This window comes from Ochotona princeps, chromosome 6, assembly GCF_030435755.1.
Source record: "Ochotona princeps isolate mOchPri1 chromosome 6, mOchPri1.hap1, whole genome shotgun sequence".
Classification (NCBI taxonomy): Eukaryota; Metazoa; Chordata; class Mammalia; order Lagomorpha; family Ochotonidae; genus Ochotona; species Ochotona princeps.
The window spans coordinates 2,285,046-2,309,660 of NC_080837.1; the positions used below are offsets into that span (position 1 = coordinate 2,285,046).

The 24,615-nt window shown below is 53.9% G+C and overlaps 1 protein-coding gene across 2 annotated transcripts; it reads left to right on the forward strand.

Moving 5' to 3' along the window:
- Nucleotides 1-1,170: 1,170 nt before the first annotated feature.
- Nucleotides 1,171-14,841, forward strand: GRAMD2A (GRAM domain containing 2A). Of its 2 annotated transcripts, none has more exons than XM_058665296.1 (12): nt 1,171-1,284; nt 7,348-7,440; nt 7,887-8,064; nt 8,396-8,471; nt 9,319-9,422; nt 10,215-10,313; nt 10,504-10,575; nt 10,957-11,019; nt 12,508-12,652; nt 12,819-12,918; nt 14,464-14,568; nt 14,736-14,841. In XM_058665296.1, exons 2-12 carry the CDS (start codon nt 7,358-7,360, stop codon nt 14,737-14,739), a joined length of 1,029 nt encoding a protein of 342 aa, XP_058521279.1. In that variant the 5' UTR covers nt 1,171-1,284; nt 7,348-7,357; the 3' UTR covers nt 14,740-14,841. The 2 variants fall into 2 exon arrangements, with proteins under 2 accessions (XP_058521279.1, XP_058521278.1); XM_058665295.1 differs by having other exon boundaries at nt 14,464-14,527.
- Nucleotides 14,842-24,615: the final 9,774 nt, after the last annotated feature.

The following is a 24,615-nucleotide window of genomic DNA, read 5'->3' on the forward strand; positions in this document are numbered from 1 at the left end:
GAAGTATGTCCTTCCTAAAAGCCTTCCACACAGATTCTGATTTAACTGGCTGTACTTCATTCCTCTAACATGTGCTGCAGGTGACGGAGGCCGGAGGAGGGGGATACTGGTGCGATGACTCAATGGCTAAATCTTTTCCTTGCATGTGCTGGGATCCCATATGGGTGTTGGTTCCTGTCCTGGCTGTTTCACTTCCCATCCAGTTCCCTGCTTGTGACCTGGGAAAGCAGTGGAGAACAGCCCCGAAGCCTTGGGATCCTGCATCCGTAAGGGGGACCTGGAAGAAGCTCCTGGCTCCTGGCTTGGGATCAGCTCAGCTCCAGCTATTGCAGCCACTTGGGGAGTGAATCAGCAGATGGAAGATTTTTTTTTGTTTTGTCTCTCCTCTGTAAATCTGCCTTTCCAAAAGATACAAACAAGTGCTGCAGGTGACTAAAGTCTGCACACCCAGTTGCTCCTGGCAGAGGGATGGCTGAGCAGGGGCTGGGGTGCTGCCAGGGTGAGGATGGAGGAGGGCCTGGGCACTTGGAGCCTCAGCTGGTGTGAGGAGCTCTAGGCTCGCTGCTGCCAAGCCCGTTTTCACAGTTCTGAACAGTGTGTGGATGCTTCTAGGGTCTCTCCATTTGTCCTCACAAGAGCCCCACCCCTAGCATGCATTTTCTCTGAGGTGCCAACCTTTGGTTGGCATTCACAGGGGCTCGGTATCCTGAGCTTTGTGGCTGGCCGTGGCGAGGGCCCACAGGGACGCCCTCAGGAGTCTGGAGGAGTTGGCTCTCAGCATGTGGCACCTCCCCAACCCACAGAGGGGAGCACCCCTCCCATGGCCACGCAGGCTACAAGGCCCTGGGCCTGGCATGAGCCCTGGCAAGGCCCGCCCTGTGGCTGGGAAGGGCTGGTACTACCCAGGCGTGGAAGGCTGAGGGAGAGCCTCTGAGTGGACGGGGCAGTGGAGACGGGAGGGGCCCAGATCCCCCTCCCACCATGCCTTTGCAGAGGCAGAGCCTCCCAGGAGGGGCCCCTGTGCTCTGGCAGCTGGCAGCGCTGGGTGAGCGCCTGATCCTGCTTGCCCGCTTGGGAAGGGCCCACTGCGGGGAAATGGCAAGCCTGCCGCCTCCTCTCCCTCTCCTCCTCCCCTTTGGGTGTCATCACTTCTCTGTCTCTCCTTCCTTCCTTCAGCAAACATCGGCTGCCAGCTGCGTGCCGGTGATGTGGAGCCACGCCCCTGCTGGAGCTGAGAGCCAGCTGGGGGAGGCAGGTGTGCCCTGGGACACACACTGGCTGGCGGTGAGTGCTGCGAAGCCCACACGCGAGAGAGGGCAGCTCTGCTGGTGGCTTCCCAGCGCAGGTGCTGATCTGAACTGGAGTTTAAGGGAATGCCCTGGGCACGTGAGCGTGTGGACAGAGTCCTGGAAGGGTGAGCAGGCCAGGTCTGGAGCTGCATGGGGTGGGTGGCAGGTGGGCAAAGCTGGAAGGTTAGGGGAGGGAATGATGGGATAGTTGCATGGAGGAGGAGAGCGGGAGGGGCCAGCCTGGCCCTGCTGGGAGGGTGAGACCGAGTCCAAGAGGGAGGGTGGAAGGCAGGGGGCATGTTGGTTCAGCCACCCGAAAGCTCTTGGGCCCTAAAGGATCTCCTGGTTGTGGGAGTGGGGAGAGCTGAGGACTTCTAGGCAGCCTAAGCAGGACAGGGCGGGGAGAGGCGCAGTGTGGGGGCGTGCTGCCGAGGGAAGCTCACTAGGGACTGCTGTGGATGAGGAGGTCTGAGGGCATGGGGGAAGCTGAGAACAGTGGCTCTGGGGCTCTGCCTGGAGGAGGGGGCTGGACTGGACATGCAGAGCAGTCAGGTGCAGGATGTGAGAGGAGCAGTAGGAGGTGGAGAATGGTGTGGGAGGCCCTGTTTGTAGCTGTGAGGCTCCTTGCTCATTTCTCCCCCTCCCCATAGCAGGCTCCTAAAATTAGGGGGTTGAGGGGATGGGCAGTGGCTCCTCACAGCTCATGGAAGGGCTGTGCCCTACAAGCTCTCAAGTGCCTGGCTCCCTTTTAACATCCAGAACCACGGCCACTGCCCTGCTCCATCCCACTACATCCTGCTTGCTACAGAAGCTCTGTAGCTTTGATTGAAAGCCTTGGGAAGGGCTTTCCAAACCCCTGATACTCACCCCGCGGTCTGGACACAGGAGGAGGATGGAAGGCAGGCAGGGTTCACCACGTAGAGGAAAAGTAGCAGGGGCAATGAGCAGAGGGGGCTGGGGCTGAGTGGACACGCCTAGGTGAGCTTGGGAATGCCGCCTGTTCCCTGCTCAGGCTCTGGGCAGAGCTGGCCGTTGGGCCCTTGCCTGGCTGGTACCTGGGTCTTCATTTTTCTAAACATTTGGAAGGTAAGAGAGGAATTTCAGGGGTGGAAAATCTGAGCTGGAGACTTTTTTTTAAAGATGTATTTACTTTTATTGGAAAGTCAGATATACAGAGAGGAGGAGAGACAGAGAGGAAGATCTTCCATCCAATGATTCACTCCCCAAGCGGCCGCAATGGCCGGTGCTGCGCCAATCTGAAGCCAGGAGCCAGGAACTTCTTCCAGGTCTCCCACACGGGTGCAGGGTCCCAAGGCTTTGGGCTGTTCTCGACTGCTTTCCCAGCTCACAAGCAGGAGCTGGATGGGAAGCGGAGCTGCCGGGATTAGAACCGGCACCCAAATGGAATCCCAGGCGCGCTCAAGTTGAGGACTTTAGCCGCTAGGCCATCACGCCACAACCCCTCCTTAGTTGGAGTTAGGGAGACAGGGATATCTTCTATCTGTTGCTTCATTCCCCCTAATGGGCCAGCCGAAGCCAGAAGGCTTATTCTGGGTCTCCTATGTGGGTGTGAGGGCCTGAGCGCTTGGGCCATCCATTGCTGCTTTCCCAGGTCATTAACAGGGAGCTGGATGGAAAGTGGAGCATCTGGGACTTGAACTGGTGCCCATGTGGGATGTCGGCACTGCAGGGGCAGCTTTACCCTCTATGCCACATTGTCAACAGCCCTAGAGACTGTTGAAAGCTGCCTCTGGGGTCCAGTGCAGTAGCCTACTGGCTAAACTCGCCTTGCATATGCCGAGATTCCATACAGGTGCTAGTTCATATCCCAGCTGTTCCGCTTCCCATCCAGCTCCCTGCTTGTGGCCCAAGGCCTTGGGACCCTGCACCTGTGTGGGAGACCCAGAAGAGGCTCCTGGATCCTGGCTTCAGATGGTTTCAGCTTTAGCTGTTGTGACCACTTGGGGAGTGAACTAGTGGATGGAAGATCTTCCTCTCCCTCTCTCTCGTTCTTTCTGTAAGTCTGCCTTTCCAATAAAAATAAATGTTTTAAAAAATAAATAAAACAAAAAGCTGCCTGTGCTGCACGTGGGGTCTCTGACAGCATTTGCAAGGAAGAGCTGGGAAGGACATCCCATGTAAAGCAGTTGCTTTTCTAAAAAATTGTTTTCATTTGCATTTATTTTCTGCTGAATGGATTCCTGAACTGTGAGTGTTTATTTTTTTAATTTCTTCTGGGATGGGTTTTTGTTCCATGCAACCTCCTTTTCTGGCTTAGCAACAATTTGTTCCTTTCCAGTGAAGGAGAAGGAGCTCAGGGATGCCTTAATGCAGCCATGGGCTCAGTAGCTTCCATAGCACATCTTGGGTTGTTCTGTTCACTGGTTGGAGAATCTACAAAGCCTTCAGTTCAGCCTTACCCTCTGCCGTTTATCTTGAAGATTTATGTTTTATTTGAAAGAGTGAGGAAGAAGCAGAGACAGAGAGGGAAAGATCTTCCATCTGCGGGTTCCCTCCCCAGTTGGCTGCCTCAGCCAGAGCTGGGCCCATCTGAAGCCAGGAGCTTCTTCTAGGACTCTCATGTGGGTACAGGGTCCCAAGGATTTGGATTTTGACTGTTTTTGTTTTTATTGTCATTTCTTAACAACAACAACAAAAAGCAGCCAGGATTTGAATCACAGCCTTAAGTAACACTGGTGCTGAAGACAATGGCTTTACTCACCTGTACCACAAGGCCTGTCACAAGGCAGTGAGACCGAAGGTGGGAGAGGTGTGTTGGATTTGCCCCATCATAGTGCATGAGCAGGCAAAAACACTAAAGGCACATCACCAACTAAAGGAAATATTAGTAAAAGTGATAAAACAGGGTTAATATTCTCAATAAAGACTGTATATAAGTTAAGAAAAATATTTGTTGGCAGTTCAGAGACAAAATTTCAATAGTTAGTATATATATTAATATATGTGTATTTTATATATATACACACACACATATATATATAAATTTGGGGTGGGGGAGTCCAGCCTACCAATAAGCAGAAACACAAATGAAATCAACAAGAGGTCAGCATTGTGGCCTGTGACACCAAATCCCATCTGAGCACTGGTTTGAGTCCTGGCTGTTCCATTTCCGATCCAGCTCTCTGCCAATGTGCCTAGAAAGTCAGCAGAAGATGGCCCACCTGCTTGGACCCCTGCATCCATGTAGGAGATCTGGATGGAGCTCCAGGCTCTCTACTTCCACCTAGCCCAGCACTGACTATTGTAGCCATTCAGGGAATGAACCAGCAGATGGGAATTTTTTTTTAATATTTTTTTTATTGCATTTCATTTTATAACATCGTTTCATAGGCTCTGATGTTCCCCCTTCCCCTTCCTGTGCCCTCCCCCCATGGTGGAATGCTCCACTTTGTTGCAGTATTACAGTTCAAATCCAGTCTTGTTTCTTTCATTGCAAGCATGTGCCATGCATAGAGTCCAGCATCTTATTGTCCAGCTCTATTCAACAGTTTCTTGGGGAGACCATCTCTGGTCTGAAGGCAGAGCTGGCAGAATATCGTTCCGACCAATTAAAAGCCATAACATAACATCAACAACAATTTCCAACATTATGAGGTTAATTAACATTGTATTGAGTGACTGATACGTTAGAAAATGCGGGTTCTTAACCACATCCTGTGACTTTCATTAACATTTCAATTCTAGTTTGTATACAACTGGCTTCTATCTACCTTAAAATGGCTATAGGATACTATTCCTGTCTCATGTCTATTTTCATTTTAGTATTTTTTTGCTTTCTCTTCTACATCCTTCCCTCCCTGCCATGTTACCTTCCAAATACATAAAGTGACAATAACATAAGTCCACCAGATCAGCTCATAAAGTGAGAGGATGACAGTAGAGTGGAGAGCAGGTAGAGACCCTGGCTGGTGCAGTGCCTGCATGCTCAGCAATAGTCGGTGACACTTGGAGTGCCCATGGAGTCTTGTCCAGCAAAAGACACAGGGCCCAGAGGTGGGTTAAGTGCCCCTGGAGATGTCTGTATCCCATAAGCATGTGCTGGCTCACATACTTGGGTTCTGGCCACCCATATCAAAGACCTGGACAGAGCTGCTGGATCCCTGCTACAGCCTGACTCAGCCCTGGCTGTCAGCATTTGGCAAGGAAATCAGTGAGTGGAAGATCTCTCTCTGTGCCTTTCAGGTAAAATTGAATTACAAGATTTAAAGATTTATTTATTTTTATTTGAAAGGCAGACTTATAGAGAGAGAAGGAAAGATGACTCCAGATGGCTGCAATGGCCGGAGGTGAGCCAATCAGAAGCTGTGAGCCAGGAGCTTCTTCCTGGACTTTCACATGGGTTCAGGACCCTAAGGACTTGACCCATTCTCCGTTGCTTTCCCAGGCCGTAAGCAGACAGCTCCTGGGACATGAAGCTGTGCCCATAGGGAATGCCAGTGCCACAGGCGAATGCTTGGCCTCCAGTGCCGTAGTGCTAGCCCCACTCTGGGTAATTTTTACTTGTTTAAATGTTCAACCCACTGTGGCATGATTATTTTTTTTTCAGCGATTGATTGATTGATTTGAAAGGCAGAGTTACAGAGAAAGGGAGAGACAGAGATCTTTCCATTTGTTGATTCACTTCCCAAATGGCCAGCAACACCAGGGATAGGCAGAAACCAGGGATCAGGATTTTCTCCCAGGTCTCCCTCATAGGTGCAGGGGCCCAAGCACTTGGTCCATTTTCCACTGCTGTCCCAGGTGCATTTTCAGGATTGGAAGTGGAGCAGCTGGGAGTCGAACCGGCGCCATGTGGGATGCTGGTATTGCCATCAGTGGCTTTTCCTGTCGCAGCCCCTGGCTTATTTTTAAATAATTTTTTTGTGAGCATATTTCTCATTTTCTATCATGACCCCCCCCCCAAAAAAAAGAAAAAGGAAACAAAAAAAAAAAAAAACAAGAAGAAAAACCCTTGAGAGTCAGAAAGTTCATTGCACCACCATCCATTTCAAGACTTAATAACTACAGCCACATGACATGCCTTAATGTGCATGTTCTGGTAAGTGGCGACTCAGCTGCTGTGCAAACATCAGCAGATGCTGGGCAGATGCGTGCCCCGACGTCCCTGGCGATACCGTGTCGGGGACCAATGTCCCCATGCCTGTCCATGCCGATGAGTGTGACGTGGAAGAAGAAGGACACAAAGCTGCGGCTATGCTGTCCCCGGGTGAGGTGCCCATCGTTTCGCTTGTGGAGCATGGCAACTTCCATCCCTTGCTGGCCTCCGTTTCATCTGCAGTGGGCCAAGTTGGCTGGCCTGCCGGTGAAGGTTGTGGCTCCTCCCACTCTTCCCAGAGCGAGGGTGGGTAAGCACTGGAACCTCAAGGCCAGGTGCCTGCTGCAGATCTTCTGAGAGAGACCAGGCTTCCTGGAGTCCCAGGCTGGCCTGGGGGGAGCAGGAGTGAGCAGACCCTGTTCTTGGAGCTGTTTAAAAGACTCCACCTGCCCAAGGAGAGTGCGGCACTCAGACCTTTCTCTCAGACATTTTTGAGATGTTTTGGCTCTCCAGGGTGACCAAGGCCACCTGTGGGCACTCGGTGTCTGTCTCCCTGACCTTTGGATGCCTGTGCTACTTGGCGTGTGATAGGGCTGCCCTGACTGAATCCCTTCCCGGAACCTGAGGGTTTACAGCAATCCCACTCGGGTACCACTGCCACTTTCCCTTTTGCTTGTGAGCAGGTGCCTGCACCTGCCCATCCTAGGTGGCTAATCCCAGGTGGGGCTGGAGGCCCAGCTCTACCTGGCCCCTCAGCCACCGGGCCCTGGCCCGGAGACTATTGCTGATGCAATGTTTTGACTGAGCCAGATACGTATTGAAGTTCAGCTTGTGGAAAGGAGACTGGCTGAGGTTCCCATGGCTGCAGGTACCCTGGAACCTCTGGTCGCTGCCTCCCAACTGTGGAAATCTGGGGACTGGCTGCGCAGGGAATGGAGGCAGCTAGCCACCCCAGCTGCTCCCTTGGAGCCCACTTCTGAATGTGGAATTGTTTCTCCCTAGCAAGCAACCCATGCCTGGAAAGACAGCTTCCTTGGAGAGCCCTGTGTCCGGCACACAGAAGGCAGACCAAGTGTGGGAGGCGCCATGCTACAGGTGAGGCACTTTCTGGGGTGCTGAGGGCTGGAGAGCCCTCAGGGAATGGCCCGGTTCCTTAACGGGCTGCCTGGTGAGACCATCAGAGCTGTCCAGTGCACTTGAACCTGGCCTTCTCAGGTTACCAGCCTCCTCCTGCCCACCTGTCCTTGGGCCACAGCAAAGGTTTGCATTTTGGCACCACCCCCTTGGACGGTTTGTGCTGTACTGCTCAGCCCACAGCCCTGGGGCCACGCCTGGAGGCAGCCTGGCCTTCCTGCCTACAGAGGGGGCTGTGAGTCTGACATCTCTGCCTCTTGCACTCCCCAAACTGGTCCTCCCACCCCCAAATCCCTGCCCTGCTTGGCCCCGAGGCAGAGAAAACTGGAGTGGGTCCCAAACGTCCAAAGGTAGGCTACTCCTCACCTTGGCAGGGCTTTGCCCTTTTCATTTTGCTGTGTTCCTAGGAAAGCGCCCGAATCTCTCCTCTCTGCCCCGAGCTGCTGGACCGAGGCCCAATCACAGTGGCCACAGAGAATGCACAGGCAGGGATCCGGGGCTGCCTGTTCCTGGAATGCAGCGTCCCCTTGCCGTCTGCACTGGTCGGAGGATTGCGAAGGGATGAAAAAGTGTAGCCGGGCAGGGGTAAGTGTGCCCGGCTGGCTTTGCCCATTTTCCAGGGGAGAGCCCAGTTTCCCGCACCCAGGGCTCAGCCAGCAGGTGCATGTAGGGGACTGGAGTGGGTCCTCCTTCCTGGGGGAGGGAGGCATTGGTGTGTCCCCTGTGGTCACAGGGCTACCTCTGGGGACTTGTGTCAGTGGGAGACATGCTGTGGTCAAAACTTGGTTCTTGTTGTGTGTTGGCTGCCGCGTGCTGAGTCCCTGGGCCCCTCCTGATGCTTCTTCGTGGTGGTGGGAGCGGAGCTCGGGGTCAGGTCTGGCCTTCTAGGTCGTACTTCCAGCTCGTATGTTTACAGGCCCTGCTGAGTAAGTCTAACCAGCAGTACCACAAGGTGTTCAAGGACATCCCCATGGAAGAGATGGTGCTCAAAGGTGAGCCTTGGACCTGGCCACCAAAGCTGGCAAAGCCCCGTGTGGACTTGGGAGCTGGCCTTGGGCACTGGTCGCCAGAGCCAGCAAGGCCCCGTGTGGACTTGGGAGTCAGCCCTATTGGGTGTGGCTGGTTCCGTCCAAGATAGGTAAAGCTGACTGTATGTGCAGGGTTTCAGTTGACAAGCATTCTCAGGAGCATCCTAGGCTCCTGACCCTTGTTGGCCATTGTTTGCCTCCAGCGTTTCCAGCTCAGGCTGTTGCTGGGGGCATCTGCCACAGCCAGGGTCCTCCTTCCAGGCAGACAGGGCAGACGCCTCTCCTGGGCTGGTGCTGTGGCATAGCGTATTAAGCCTCTGCCTGCAGTCTGGCATCCTATATATGTGAATGCTCCCTGCTTGTGGCCTAGGAAAGCCGTAGAGGAAAATGGTCCGAGTCCTTGGACCCCTCCCTGCTCCCACGTGGAAGACCCAGAAGAAGCTCCTGGCTCCCAGTTTCAGACTGATGCAGCTCAACATTATGGCCATTTGAGGAAGGAGCCAGTGGCTAGATCGCTCTCTCTGTTTCTGCTCCTCTCTCTGTAAACTTGCCTTTGAAATAAAAATAAAGTACATCAAAAAACAGAAAATAAAGGGTTCTTCTGAGAATCTAAACTTGACGCCTCCACTTGGACCTGCATAGCCCTGGGTGACATGAGTGCAGAAGGAGGGAGATTGAGTGCCAGGGAGGAACTTTCTGGTTCTGGGGGGTTGAGTGGAGGCCAGCGTGAGCAGGCCTCTGGCCTCCTGGGTGTGGGTGTCCAGGCCACGTGGCTGCGCGCTGACCTGGCTTTTCCTCATTGCTGTCCCAGTGTGCTCCTGCGCCCTCCAGAGGGACCTCCTGCTCCAGGGCCGGCTGTACATCTCCCCCAACTGGCTTTGCTTCCACGCCAGCCTCTTTGGCAAGGACGTCAAGGTAGGCAGCCTCTAGCCCCTTGGCCATAGCTGCCTGGCCTTCTTCTCCTTGTGAACCTGGGCGGCCCTCAAGCTTCCCATCCAGGGGCGGGGGAAGTAGTCCTGCTGCCCCTTCTGGAACATGGCCCCCATGGAGACCCAGAGTGTAGCCTGAGCTCGTTTGCCTGTGGGCATCTCAGACAAACCTTGAGGGTCCCTGACGTGGTGGCACATCATGTTAAGCCGCCCCTTGGAACACCAGCATATCTAGCAGAATGCCATTTCCAGTCCTGGCTGCTCTACTTCCTACCTCGCTTCCTGCTAGTGTACCTGGGAAAGCAGCAGAGTGAGTAGGCCCCTGCCACCCATGTGGGGGATCTGGGTGGAGTTCTGGGCTCCTGGCTTTGGCCTGGGCCACTCCTGGCTGTTGGAAGCATTGGAGGAGTAAACCAGTGGATAGATCACTCGCAGCTTCTCCCTATCACTCTGCCTTTGAAATAAATCAATCTTCAAAGAAAAACCAGGCCTTCGGCATTGGAGGGGAGTGTTGTACACAGGCAGCCATTACTATGGCCAGAAGGTGGCTGTGTCATTAGGGCTTAGGATCTGCCAGGATGGCCTATGGCTACCGGGGTTGGATCTCAGAGTGCTGGGTAGAATTGGTTGATGGGAGGGGTCCATATGAGAGAGGGGGTAGATGCCCATCCCTGACATGGGATCCTTGTTTGGCCCTTTTCCAAGAGCAAGGGGGCCCATGCTAGAGTGGGGGGCCGGGAAGAGCAGGAGGCTGAGCCAGCATGCCCTTCTCTCTTAGGTGGTCATCCCAGTGTTGTCCGTGCAGACGATCAAAAAACACAAGATGGCACGTCTCCTTCCCAACGGCCTGGCTGTCACCACCAACACCAGCCAGAAGGTCTGTGGGTCTCCAGCCAGCACCAGCCCCTGTGCACAGGGAGGTGGGGGCGGAGGATGGAAAAGGTTCCCAGCCCGTCTCTGGCGCCCTGCCATGTCTTCCCGTCTGCTTGCCCCACGGCTCCTCAGGAGGACGTTTCAGGCTACAGGGCGGCTACAGGGCACCTCACCACCCGTTTCCTTCCCTGCAGTACATTTTTGTATCCCTGCTCTCCCGGGACAGTGTGTTCGACATGCTCAGGATGGTGTGTACCCACCTACAGGTGCGCAGCTCAGGGGCCGGGTTGAGCTAGGGTGGCTCCAGGTCTCGGGCAGGACTGCTGAGTAGTGTGTGGGGGTGGGGATGGAGGCTGCAGTCCAGGCAGCAGGTGTGCCAGGTCTGAACTCGGCTGCATGCCCGGGTTTGTGTCTCTGTGATCCGCATGGGTTCCCCATGGGTATCTGCCTCTGTTCTTGACTGCTGATGCACAGGTGGGAGTGTGTTGGGGGGTGCGGAGGAGGAAGAAGAGGAGGGGTGGTTGCATAAGTTTTGCCCATGCTTTTATAAACTGGGAGGGCAGGCTTCATGGACACAGTGGCTAGTGTGGGGGAGGCAGTGCTAGTGTTTGCCACATCTGACCCTGCCCATTCCCGCCTCTCCTCAGCCTTGTAGCGAGAAAAGTCTGAGTGTACGGAAGTGCCCGGAGGAACCCATACATGAGCCCCTGGTGAGAGTGTGCGGGGTGTGGGGGACAGGGAAGATGGGGGTGAGATCACAGGCTGTATCAGGACTCGCAGGAGGGACCCACTGGGCAGAAGGGGCTCAGCAGCAAGCTGAAGAGCCCGTGCCAAGCTGTGCCAGGAGGCCCTGGTCCTACTGAGCCCCCGTGGTGCACAGCCAGCACAGGACAGACGACCCCCCCCACATGCTGGCCAGGTTAGGCTCCACCCCTGTGCAGAGGCCCAACTGGCAACCCTCCCTCCTCCCTTTCCTGAGACTGGGAAGTGGGGCCCCTGAGGGAGAGACCTTCATGGCGGGGAGCGGGTCTCTGCAGAAACTGGGCAGAGGTATCTACACATTGTTGAGGCCCCGGTAGTTCCCGTAGTAGCTGGAGCCCTGGGTAGGCACAAGTCAGTTTCTTTCAAAAAATGTTCTTGGGGCTGGCTCAACAGGCATGCCAGGAGAAGCTGGGAAATTGGAGCTCACACACCAGGCACCTTCAAGCACTGGTTTCCATATGGGCTCTGGTTCATGTCCCAGCTCATGAACCGCTTCCCATCCAGCTCCCTGCTTGTGGCCTGGGAAAGCAGTCAAGGACGGCCCAAAGCCTTGGGACCCTGCCCTGCGTGGGAGACCTGGCAGATGCTCCAGGCTTCAGATTGGCTCAACTTTGGTTGTTGTAGCCATTTGGGAAGTAAGCCAGTGGATGGAAGATCTTTCCTTTCTCTCTCTCTCTCTCTCTCTAAATCTACCTATCCAATAAAAATAAATAAATCTTTTAAAGAATTATTGATTTGAAAGAGAAGAGGGAGATCTTTTTCTATCTGCTGAGTCAGTCCTCAAGTGCCCATAATAGCCAGGATGAGGTCAGGCCAGAACCAGGGAGCTGGGAGCTCCATCCGGGTCTCCCAGGTACGTGGCAGTCCGTCACTCACTGCCTTCCAGGCATCTTCTTAGGCAGCTGGGATGGGAAGTTGGAGCTCACACACACCAGACACCATGACGTGGGATTGTTGGCTGTCAACCAAACACCTGCCCAAGCTGGGCTGAGCTTCTGGGACAAGCACGGGCTGAGAATGGCCCCGGGGTGGGATCCAAAGTGTCCTTCAGTGACTCTTGAGTGTTTAGCAAGGCGCAGTAGGTATACTGACTGGCACCCAGGGCATGGAAGGTGATGTTCCCTTTTTCTGTGGATAGGTCCCTGAGCCTCCCCCCACCTCCAGCTGAGGTCAGTGACTCATGCAGTTACAGCAGGGAACTCCAAGGAGCTGTAATTGACTCCCTCTCAACTTTATCGTGAGCTTGCGGGAGGAGCCTGGTGTGGTCACTGCCAAGGAACAGGCATGTGGTTGCCATGGCAACCCCCTTTCTTCCCTGACCTGCCTTGATCTGGTCATGATCTGGCTCCCTGGGTGTGTGGCACCAGTGGGGAGCAGGGGAGCCATTGGTATCCACCCTCCAACCCCTCACATCGCTTCTCCGACCCACACCACAGGATGTACTCATCCCAGAGATGAAGTGGAGGAACGTGTGCCCAGCCTCAAGGTCCTTGGTCCTTGCAGATAACATCTCATGTGTCCCTCGGGCATCCAGGGACACCACCGACAGCCTCTTTGCCTCTGGGAAGGCTCCAGGGCCTGGTGAGCTCAGGGTTGGGTTGGGGGGCTTGGTTGTGGGCACACCCAGGCCCAGCTGTGACTTTGTGGCTTGGGCTCAGCCCAGCTGTCTCAGTTAGTGAGGAAGGGGGAGGTGGGTGTGTATGGCCTTGGCTGCCCTCAGCAGGTGCCCACTTTTCTTTCCCGGCAGAAGCTGCAGCCCCAGCAGAGGACCCATTGCAGTGGGAACCCAGGAGCAGCCTGGAGCTGAGGCCCTGGGACTCGAGGCTCCTCAAGGTCATCTTTGTGCTGTAAGTAGTGTGCCATGGGGTACAGGGGAGGTCAAGGCCGGGAGCCAGCTGGCCAGTGTCTGAGGCCACAGTCACTCATCTACACTAAGAAAAAGGAACTCCAGCTTGTTTTTTGTTTTTAAGTTTTTTTGTTTTTTTTTTTTTTTAATGGGGGCCCTGAGTGGTGGTCTAAAATCCTCACCTTGAATGTGCCGGGATTCCATATGGGTGCCGGTTCTAATCCCGGCAGCTCCACTTCCCTTCCAGCTCCCTGCTTGTGGCCTGGGAAAGCAGTCAAGGACAGCCCAAAGCCTTGGGACCCTGCACCCGCGTGGGAGTCCCGGGAAAGGATCTGGGCTCCTGGCTTCGGATTGGCTCAGCACTAGCTGTTGCGGTCTCTTGGGGAGTGAATCATCAGACGGAAGATCTTCCTCTCTGTCTCTCCTCCTCTCTGTATATCTGACTTTGTAATATAAATAAATAAATCTTTAAAAAAAGATTGATTTATGGACTTGAAAGGCAGAGTTAGTAGCAGAGGTAGACAGCAATCTTCCATCCGCTGGCCCACTCTTCAGTTGGCCACAGTAGCTGAAGCTGGGGAGTCAGAGTGTCTTCCAGGTCTCCCACGTGTGTGCAGGGTGCCAAGCACTTAGGCTGTCCTCTGCTGCTTTCCAGGCCCATTAACAGGGAGCTGTATCAAAGCAGAGCAGCCGGGACTTGAACCAGCAACCATGTGGGATGTTTGCACTGCGTGTATCTGCTTAACAAGCTATACCACAGTGCCCACCCTGGATCTCTTGTTTTATTCTGTTTTGCACAGATATTTATTTTCCATTTTATTAAAAGGGTTGCAGAGAGGTGGCAAGACAGTGAGAGAAACAGGAACATTCTCTCAGTTTCTCTTTCTGGTCCATTGTCCGTACATACCTGTAATAGCCAGGCCTGGGCCAGCCTCAAACCAGGAAGCAGGAGAACTGCATTCACATCTCCCACATGGGGGCCAGGGACGCAGGTGCGTGAGCTATCACCCGGCGCCTCCAGCAGGAAGCTGGATCAGAACTGGAGCTAGGACCTAAACCCAGACACCCACATGCAGATGCCAGCGTCCCAAGCAACATCTTAGCTGCCTCCTCCTCCATTTTGTTTTTTTGGGTAGGGGGCTGGTGATGGAAGTGTGGAGAGGAGCAGCTGCTGCTCCGAGTGGGGAAGGGAGGAGGGGCTCTTGGGCAGCTGCGGGGAGGTGGAGGGGGAAGGGGGCAATCTCACCTGTGGGCAGGAAGTTATAGGAACAGCCGGCACCTGGCTTCCCCTCCGCATGTTACCTGTCCTAAGCTAGCTGGTCTTTGACTCATCTGTAATACCTGCCGGGGAAGGGGGTCGGGGAAAGATGGGCCTTCCACCTTTTGGGGGGGGCAGGGGTGACCCCGTGACTGTGTAGAGGGTGACAGCCATGGCTATTTGGGCTGTTCTGGAGTGCGGCACCTTCCCCACTGCTGCTGCTGGTGTGCTCAAAGTCGTCCTATTTCTTGGGGAAAACCTGAGCTCCTTCTCTCCCCACCTCCCCAGGATCTGCTTCCTAGTGCTGGCCTCGTCCTACCTGGCCTTCCGCATCTCCCGGCTGGAGCAGCAGGTGTGCTCCCTGACGCGGGAGGGCCCGCTGCCTGGGCACAGGTGCGACCCTTGTCTTTGCTCGTTGTGGGTGGAGGGAGGCCAGTTGCCTGCCTGATTGCACTTGGCTCCGTTTTGAGCCGGCTCAATGGTTCTCAGTAACCTTGGCCTTTCCAAGGGAAGGCCAGCTTCATGCCCTTTGTTCATCCAGGCGTCTTTGTTGTGTGCAGGTAACAGCTGCTCTCCTGTTGGGCCCAACGCTCCATGAAAAAAATTCCTACTGCTGTTCCCTCGGAGGATGCTGCTGAGTCTGAAGGAGAACATTCTAGAACCCCCCTACTCTCCACGCTGTACCCCAAGTCAGTGAGCTGAAGTACCTGTATACGAGCTATGCTAAGTTTTGAACTCAAAACCAAAAGTCAGATTTTTTGGAACCAGCTGAGGAATTCTGTGCATGACACTGAAGCAGCCACATCGGCAGGAAAAAATCCAGCATGTTCCTCTGGAGCCATTCTGACCTCTCTGTGGACAGCGGATATGCTTGGGGTCTGGAATGCGGCTCTGACTGTCACATGGCCACTCCAGTCTGGTCATGTGGGCTCCTTTGACCCTGAGAATCCCTGCTCTGGCGCTCCCTGGGCTGTTGTGCTGGGGAGCCAAGCACTGGGCAATTCTCAGCTGCCACTTTGTGGAGAGATGGGAGGCCCGCTGGCCCTGGGCTGTCCTGTCCCCTGTGGGCTCACATATTTTCAGAGTGTCCCAGGCCTGGGATGGGGCCACAGGACGGGGAAGGTGTTGAGCTGGGCACTCCCTGCTGGCAGCTCAGGGCTCGCTCGAGTCACCTGCAGGCAGCGTGTCTCAGCCGTGGAGTGGGCCTTCCCCCCAGCCCCAGGGCATCTGCTGTCCAGGAGCAAGGTGCAGATGTTCCAGGCGGGTTTGGTGCACACAGCATCCTGGCCAAGGGCAGTTGAGGTAGTGGGTGCCCCAGGGGACTCGGAGTGTGTCTGTCTCTGAGAGGCTTCCTCCTCCTCTCTGTTCTGAGAAGCTTCCCTGTACTCTGTGCCTGATTCATCTTCTGAAACTCCTTGGCTGCGCACACAATGCTTCTGGAGTTTCTGGAGGGGCCATCACCAGGAGGTCAGAGGTACCAGGGAGGTCATCAGCCATACGACAGGTAGTGTGGGACGTGGCCACTGGCTTCCCGTCTCCCGACACCAAAAGGTTAATCGGAACAAAGCCCAGGTGTGTGCTGTTCACTGCAGAGCAGGGACTGCCTGTTCTGTGGAGGCGGCCTGGGAGCGCTGGCTGTGGGGGACTCCATGCTTGCTGGCTTTCAGGACTTGGTTGCAAGCCTGGCAGTGTGGTTGGCGGGCACTGAATCTGTCCGTTTCAGGAGAAACTCAACACATGCCCCCCCATGCCACCTTGGATAAAGGCTGTGCTTTCTTCAGAACCAGCCTTCTTCTGCATTGAATCTTAAGGGAAATAAATTTTTTTTGCCCCCGTATTTTCTTCTCCCTGCAGGGAGGGCCAGCCTGCCAGGCTGAGCAGAGGCCGGGATAGAGGCTGGGTCATGGGTGGGAGGTGCTGGGTCACAGATGGACAGCCTGGTTTCCCACCACAGCCCGGCCTCAGAAGGAGACACTGTTGGACCTGACCTTCTCCTGTGGCTTTGTGACCAATCCAAGGGACCTGCTCGCTTGGCTGATGCGCCTCTGAGGCTCTGAGAGTTTAGCTCACTCAGCCACCCTTGGGTTGATCCATTGTGGCGTCAGCCTTTGAAAATGTGTTTAAAACAAGAAATGTCTAGCATCTGATGGTATGGGAAGTCCGTCGTCACCCTTGGCTCCCTGGGAGTCACAGGCGTGGCGCTGACGAGGCAGATCGGGTCTGCATTATACCCAGAATGCCGACTACCCTTGCCAATCTCCTGGGACTATGGCCGAGCTGACTCAACACCCCAGGCACGTGGGGCTGGCTGAGGCTGGCCACATCCTGGGTCGAGGGTACATAAGCTTACACAGCCGTGTCTGATTCCTGTAGCTCCAGGTTTCAGCCACAGGAACTAATATGTGGAATTCAAAGCCAAAAAGCCCTGAATTTTTTTTCTATGATGGAAGCCTAGCAAAGAGAGCTTAAATTCCAGTTTGGGGGATGAGTGACCTAGAGGTTGAAGACACCCCATGCTTCACATCTGGAGTGCTGGGCTCATTTCCAGGCTCCCAGGCCTGGCTCCAGCTTCCTGCTAATACCCTGGGAGGCTTGAGTAGCTGGGTTCCTGCCATTCGTGTGGGAGACCTAGACCTAAGAATTTGGACTATCACTTGCTGCCTGCCAGGGTGTGTGCATCAGCAGGGAGCTGGTTTAGAAGCAGAGGAGCCAGAACTTGGGCCCCAGGCACTATGCAGTGGCCTTCCTTAGGCGGTGGCCTTGGGTGGGGTGCTGAGGAGAGCTTTCAGGAGTGATGAAGGATGAGGAGCTGGGAGAGGAGCATTCCTGGAGGAAGGGCCAGCCACTGCAGACAATAGGAGAATGTGTACAGGTCTCTGAGGGTCCGAGACCTTTGCTGGGCACTGGGTAGGAGCTGAAGCTGGGACTAGGGACAGGGACATGGGCTCAAGGTCACTGACCAGGGTCGGAAGAAAGAGGGATGTTGGAAGTGGTTAGAGAGGTCCATCCCAAGACAAAACCGCAAACAGCCAGAATGAAGAATGCGTCCAGAATGTGAGTAGACACCTTTGTAACAATTGTTATATCCACAGGGCCCATTCCAGTTTAAGGAGGCTCACTCATCGCATGGGAGCCGCAAGTCACAGTCACCATTAGGGTGACTGGAAGTCATTGGGTGCACAGAGGTGGAGGCAGGTGACATGATGTAACCAAGGCAGAAACAAGCATGCAACAAGGCTGCGTGTGTGGCCTAACAGATAATCCGCTCTGTAGGACACAGCAATCCCATGTCCAGGTGCAAGTCTGGGCCTTGCTGCTCATTCTGGTTTCCTGTGAGTGTGTACTTAGAGACGCATCAGGTGATGGGTGGTCCTTGGCTCTCAGGTGGGAGACCTGGCTTCTGGCTTTGGCCTGGCTGCTGTGGGCATTTGGAAGTGACAGAGATAATGGGAAAGCACCATCTGTTCCCTCTCTGCCCTTTGAGATTTTTCCTTTAATTTAAAAATGGAAATATTGTGTGATCTAGCCATTCTACTTCTGGATGTGCACCCAAAAGCACTGAAAGCAGAGTCTTTTATTATTATTATTATTATTATTATTATTATTATTATTATTATTATTGGAAAGCCGGATATACAGAGAGGAGGACAGACAGAGAGGAAGATCTTCCATCCGATGTTTCACTCCCCAAGTGAGCCGCAACGGGCCGGTGCAGTGCCGATCCGATGCCGGGACCAGGAACCTCTTCCGGGTCTCCCACATGGGTGCAGGGTCCCAAGCAGGGAGCTGGATGGGAAGTGGAGCTGCCGGGATTAGAACCGGCGCCCATGTAGGATCCCGGGGCTTTCAAGGCGAGGACTTTAGTCGCTAGGCCACGCCGCCCGGCCCGAAAGCAGAGTGTTGAAGCTGTACCTGTACCCTTTAGCCATAGCTTTAGTCATCTTGGCGTCCATTGTGGTTTTCAGGCTGCAGAAGGAAGGCTGAGCCAATTCACACTGCAACATGGATTCATCTTGAGGATGAAGAAGATTGCTGGGTGAAGCAAGACAAAACAGGCCAGAGCTCCAACTACCACAAGGACCTGGAGTAACAACACATTCAGAGGCAGGAGGGGGCATAGAGAGAGGCCATGCTTGCAAGGTGCAGCCTTGGATATGGCACTAAAGAGCTGAACACCTAAAGCTAGGCCCGTGGTCAGTGTTCTGTGATGTGCTTATCGGCAGTGTAACTCAAAAGGTGGGAGTTCAGATTCACCTGCCCTGATTGATATCCAAAAGCCTGGAGGCTGGTACTTGTCCTATCAAAGGAGGAATGCTTGGGCGGCTGGCACCCTGGTGTAGCAGGTTAAGCCTGCTAATTCCTGGATCAGTTCAGCCCAGCTCCAGCCATTGTGGCCATTTGGAGAATGAACCAGCAAGTGGAAGATCGTCTCACTGACTCGTCCAACTGTGCACAGTCCCACTTTACAGTTTAAGATTTATTTAAAAGAAGGCCCGGCATGGTAGCCTAGAAGCTAAAATCCTTACTTCGCACGCACCAGGATCCCATATGGGAACCAGTTCTAATTCTGGCAGCTCCACTTCCCATCCAGCTCCCTGCTTGAGGCCTGGGAAAGTAGTTAAGGTTGGCCCAAAGCCTTGGGATCCTGCACCCATGTGGGAGACCTGGAGGAGGTTCCTGGCTCCTGGCTTTGGGTCAGCGCAACACCAGCTGTTGCAACCACTTGTGGAGTCAGTGGACAGAACATCTTCCTTTCTCCTCTTTTGAATATCTGATTTTCCGATTAAAAAATCTTTTAAAAAAGGATTTATATAAGAGTTACAGGCATGGGGTGGGTTGGGGGCGGGGACCCTGCCCATCCAGGGCAGGCGGTTAGACCTGGGCAGGTGACCTGACCTGAGGCTTCGGGGAGGAGGAGGAGGCGGCGACGGAGTGGCCCGCCAGGTGGCAGCAGAGTCCAGGGAGCCTTGGCCGACACCGGGTGGAAGTGGTGTCCTCCACCCAAGAGCTCCCCTGCTCCGGCTTTGCATCCTGGGGAGGCCGCAGGGAGAGCCTTGAGGGGGTTTTGGCCTGGGGAAGGAAAGCCTGGAGCCGGCGTAGGGGAGAGTGCATTGTGTGTTCGTGCATGCATGCACGTGTGTTTAGTGCATCGCGTTTGTGTGTGCGCACCATAGTACCAATGTGCATACGTGTGTGGTGTGTGCACTTGCGTGTGTGCCATGCATTCTTTTTTCTCTGTGTGTGCACACATATATGTGCAGAGCCAGCTAGGGGAGTTGCGCTGCTGGGCACAGTTCCAGGCTGCTCCGTTGCCTTTAGGCTGTCTTTCTCTAGGGTGCCTAGTGTTCAGTTCCCCTCCTACATTCATCTGGAATGGGACCGACTGGGCCTTGCGCAGAGGTTCAAAATATGAGGGTTACAAACATTTTATGTCCTGGAACGGAGAGGCCTCCCCCAAAAGTGAAGGCAGGGCCAACTGACTACGAAGCCAGTTGTGTGCCTGACGCGGAGCGAGACCACAGGGCTGGGTGCCCTGGTGCTGTCCCCGCTGGTTGGGCTCTGTGCCTTCCTGAAATGGGCTCCTTCTTGTTTGCCACTCAATGCCTGGCCCAAAGCCCACCCGGGGGCTGCTCGGAATGCCAGCCGCCCCCTCCCAGACTTCAACAAGGTGCTTTCTGATGGAGAAGGGGCGGGGTCCTCACCACCTCGCCAACAGAGCATGGCACCGTGATCTGCTCCGCTGGCAGCCCTGCGCGTGGGCTACGGGGTGGGCAGAGTTACTCACAGGCCTATTGATGAACTCGCTAACTACACAAAGGCTGGCTGACTGGTTGGCGTGGGGGGAAAACGTGACACCCGCTGCTGGGGCGGGGCTGGGAGGGGGTAAGGGGAGAGGAGTCAGCCTAGCATGAAAGCTGTGAGTTGGTGTCGGGTTTCCAATGGAAGTTTTTCTGGACTGTTCTGTTCTCAACGCCTAGCTGGTTCTGACTGCGTCTGAACAGCGCCCTGGGGGCCTTTCCTCCGGGGCACTGCCGGGGTGGTGGTGGCGGCTGCGCAGGTACCTTGGACATGGCTGAATCCACACAGCAATGCGCTGCCCCACCCTCCCGTGGAAGCTGAGATGGACCCCATCGGGAGAGCTTAGGGAGGAGCAAGGCTCGGGGAAGAGCTGTGCGCTCGCTGGGGGGGTGCATGTGCCATTTGCGGAAGGGTGTGCTGAGTTGACTCTGGGGGCCTGGGAGGGCACCTGCACAGGCTGTGGTAGAATGAGTAAGACCTGGATGGGGGAGAGAGATGGGGCGGAGCTTCCCAAAATGTGTATTTGCGGGGCTGGGGCCGGCACAGGGAGGCCCACTTTCTTTGACCCCCTGCCACCCCTGTGGGACACTCAGATGAAGTTTCTGCCTTCTTGCAGCCTTCTGAGGAGTAAACCACTAGATGGAAGCTCTCTCTCCCTCCTCTAACTCTGCCTTTGAAATCATTTTTTAAATGTAAGTATCATAGAATAGTCTAGACCAGTTTCCCAACCTGTTGATCTTTTCTGTGTATTTAAGGATGCTTCGCCTTGGACTCTGCCCACCTGAGGCCAGGTGCAGGCATCCCCGGCCTCCGGCTATGACAGCCAGAAACATCTCTAGCCCGTTGCTAAACACCTCTTGAAGGAAGGGAGCAAGAGGATTCTGGGTTTAGCTGACAGGGAATTATCAGAATATTTGCAGGTGTTTTCATAACTGGCTTGAGTTAGTCTGCAGACTTTGAGGAAAGCTAACAGAACTGAAGATGTCTTCCTTCACCAATGGAAACTCACCGACAGTGCCACAGAATGGGTGGGGCCAAGCACAGCTGGCTCAGAGTTGCCCTCTGGAGAATGTGTCCTTTCTCCGTATTGCCTTCACCCTGCAGGCTTTCCTGTCTTGCAGCTGGAAGAGGAGAAGGGTGCAGCCTGGCCTGCTCAGGGTACGGGGGTGGAGAGGGAGAAGGTCTGAATTGCCAGCACTGGTTTCTGGCTTGGGCAGGTGTGGGCACAGTCTGCAGCTGGTTTCGGGGGACACTGCCAGGCCTATCTGTTTGCGTGTCTCTGGCTGCTCTGAGTGCCAGGCAATGCCGAGTCAGGGTGTGACTCAGAAGCCTCAGGTGCCTCCTGCCTGGCCCTTTTCAGAGACAATTTGCTGGTTCCTGTGCTGCTGAAATTGTGAGCTTGTATTCTAACTCTGCTGGCCAGGAGTTAGAATTTTTATCCAGGTAATGCTCACTGAGTACCCACTGCAAGGCAGGCACTGGTGCTGAGGACTTGAGCCCTAAGAGGAGACTGCAGCAAGTCCATGCAATAGAGAATTACAGTTATTTGGGCACAAAATGTTTTTCCAAGGCCAGGTGTGGTTTTGTTTTGTTTTTTTCTGTGGTCTGCATCTCCCATGAGGTTTCCAAAGTGCTCTGGTTACTAAACGAAGCAGGTGCAAATGTCTGATGTATCCATGCAGTGAGACAAGTCAGCTGTGTGGAGGGATGACGAGATAGTACATGCATGCTGCAGGGTGTGGGCAGAGTGTGACCAGGGAACAAGATTGGCGGCGGGGTGGGATTGCATCTGGGCTGATGTTGCAGCAGGGATATACAAGCTGGACAGGGAGAGCATCTAAGGTAGGACGGAGCCTAGCTTCAGTGAGGGTGCAGCCACAGAGCAGGACCAGGGCTGCAGGGCAAGGTAGGGGTTGGTGCAGAGAGGCATAAAGACACACTGCACAGACTTGAGCTTTGACCCCCATGAACAAATAATCATCTCTTACGATGCAGATCTTGGCCAAAAAAAATTGGTCTGTGACTGTGAGGGAAGAAAAGACTGGGCATTGGGAGATGAGCTGGGAAACTTGCTGTCATCCAGGAAGACACGAGGTAGCTCTGAGCAGGGTGGTAGATAGATGTGATGTGGGAAGTGGTCTCCTGTTGGGTTCTGTAGCCTGATGCTCTGGGGGCTCCTCGGAACTGGGGAGATGGCTCCCTGCTCTGGGAGGTGTGAAAGGGTGGATGGAGGAGGAGCTGCTGAGCTCCTGGAGGCATGAAGGCTTAGGAAGAGTAGGAGCACCGTATCAGGCAGCACAGGCTGAGGGTGAGTTTTAGATATTGTGGGGGATGTGGAGTAGGCAAGAGGCTGCAGGGGGTCAAGAGAGAAGCGGAGGAGCTGTCCACACAGGATAGTTGAGGGAGACTGCAACTCTGCTAGGTCATTCCCCACATGGTCACACTAGCCAGGACCGGACCAGGATGGAGGCAGGAACCTGGAATTCCAGCCAGCTGGCCCACATCGGTCGGGGATGTGTGTGGAAACCCAAGTACTTGGGCCATCACCCTTTGTTTTCCAGGTCAATTAGCAGGGAGTTGGATTGGAAGAGAAGCAGTCTGGACTTGGTTTGATGCCCATATAGGATGCTGACATTGTAGGTTGTGATTTAACCTGCAGTGCCACCAGATGAGCCCTAGGATGTTTATTTTTCAAGATTTATTTAATTTTATTTGAAAGACAGATGAGAGAGAGAGAGAGAGAGAGAGAGAAAGAGAGAGAAAGAGAGAGAATCTTCCATCAGGTAGTTAATTCTCCAAATGGTCACACTGACCAGAGCTGGTCTGATTCAAAGCTGGGAGCCAGGAGCCTCTTCCCAATTTCCTATGTGGGTGCAGGGACCCAAGGGTTTGGGCATCATCTGCTGCCTTCCTAGGTTACAAGCAGAGCTCAATTGGAAGTAGAGCTGCTGGGGCATGAGCTGGTGCCCACATGGGATGCTGGGACTGCAGTCTGACGGTTAACTTGCTAAGTCACATTGCTGACTCTCAGGATAGTGTTTAAAAGTCTGAAATTAGGGGCTAGCATTGTGGCATAGCCCATTAAGCTGCTACCTACAATTCTGCCATCTCATATTAGAGCACCAGCTGAGATCCTGGATGCTCTGCTTCCGACCTAGCTCCCTGCTTATGTCCTAGAGGAAGGCAAGTATTGGGGTCCCTTCCATTCATGTAAAGGAACAGGATGAACAGTCATTCTTCCGGCTTGTGGAAGATTTCCATCCACCCCGATCTCCACCTATCTCTCTTTTATGTTCCCCTCTCTCTGTAATTCTGCCTTTTGAATTAAAAATGAGGCCTTTGAAAAATAAAGCTTGAGAGCAGATGAATTCATTAAGATTCTAAATTGGGGGCTGGGTGCCATAGTGTAGTGGTTAAGGTCCTAGTCTTGAACGTGCAATGGGATCCCATATGGGTGCCGGTTCTAATCCTGACAGACCCTCTTCCCATCCAGCTCCCTTCCTGTGGCCTGGGAAATCAGTAGAGGATGGCCCAAAGTCTTGGGACCCTGCATCCACGTGGGAGACCCGGAAGAAGCTCCAGGCTCCTGGCTTTGGATTGGCTCAGCTCTGACTGTTGTGGCTGCTTGAAGAGTGAGTCAGTGGACAGAAGATATTTCCTTCTGTCTCCTCTCCTCTCTGTACATCTGACTTTCCAATAAAAATACATGAATCTTAAGAAAAATGATGTATGGAAAAGAGTGTTTGCAGCACTGCTGATCCTGATGACCTCAGATTAGAACCCACCTAAAGACTCAAGGCAGGGAAAATGGTGGGGAAAAAAAAAACATAACCTACTAACTTGATGCAGAGCTACATGACCTTTGGACACTGCAAAATCACAAGGGCTGAGGGGGAAATTCACCCAGAACAGAAGAGTGCTTTACATGAAACTCCGCAGTGCAAAATGGGAAGATTCCCTAAGACAGCCTCAGCTGAGCTGAAGAAATGTGCATGGTTAGAGTGACGCATGCAGGCTTGAGTTCCTTATTTTTGGTCAGGTTGCTGAAGTTCACCCTTCCTGCTCCCCCCAGGCTTACTCTTGTGCAAGAATGAAGTTTACATGGATTAATGGGTGCATTTTTTGGAAGGATGTATTTTATTTATTTGAAAGGCAGACTTACAGGTTAAAAAAAGAAGAAGAGAGTGAAAGAGAGAGACAGAGAGAAAGACAAATCTTCCATCTACTGGTTCGTTTCTAAAATGATCACAGAAGCTGGAGCTGCTGGGGCAGGCTGAAGTGGGAGCCCAGAAGCTTCCCTGGTTCCCCCATGTGGGTGGCAGGGCTCTAAGCACTTAGGCCATTTTCCACTGCCTCCCCCCAGGTGTATTAGCAGGGAGCTGAACTGGAAGTGGAGCAGTCCAGACTTGAAATGGTGCCCATATGTGATGCTGGCATTTTAGGCAGAGGCCAAATCTGTTGTGCCACAACACCTCCCCCCAAGTGGGGCAATGTTTTTTTTTTCTTTCTGCTGCTATGGCATGGAAGGATTAAGGGCTTTGTTTGTGTTTGATAAAAAGCTCCTGTTTGTCTCTCACATATTCATTCCAGGAGTGAGTGTCTACACACCAGATGATGCTCTCAACAACAGGGATTCAACAG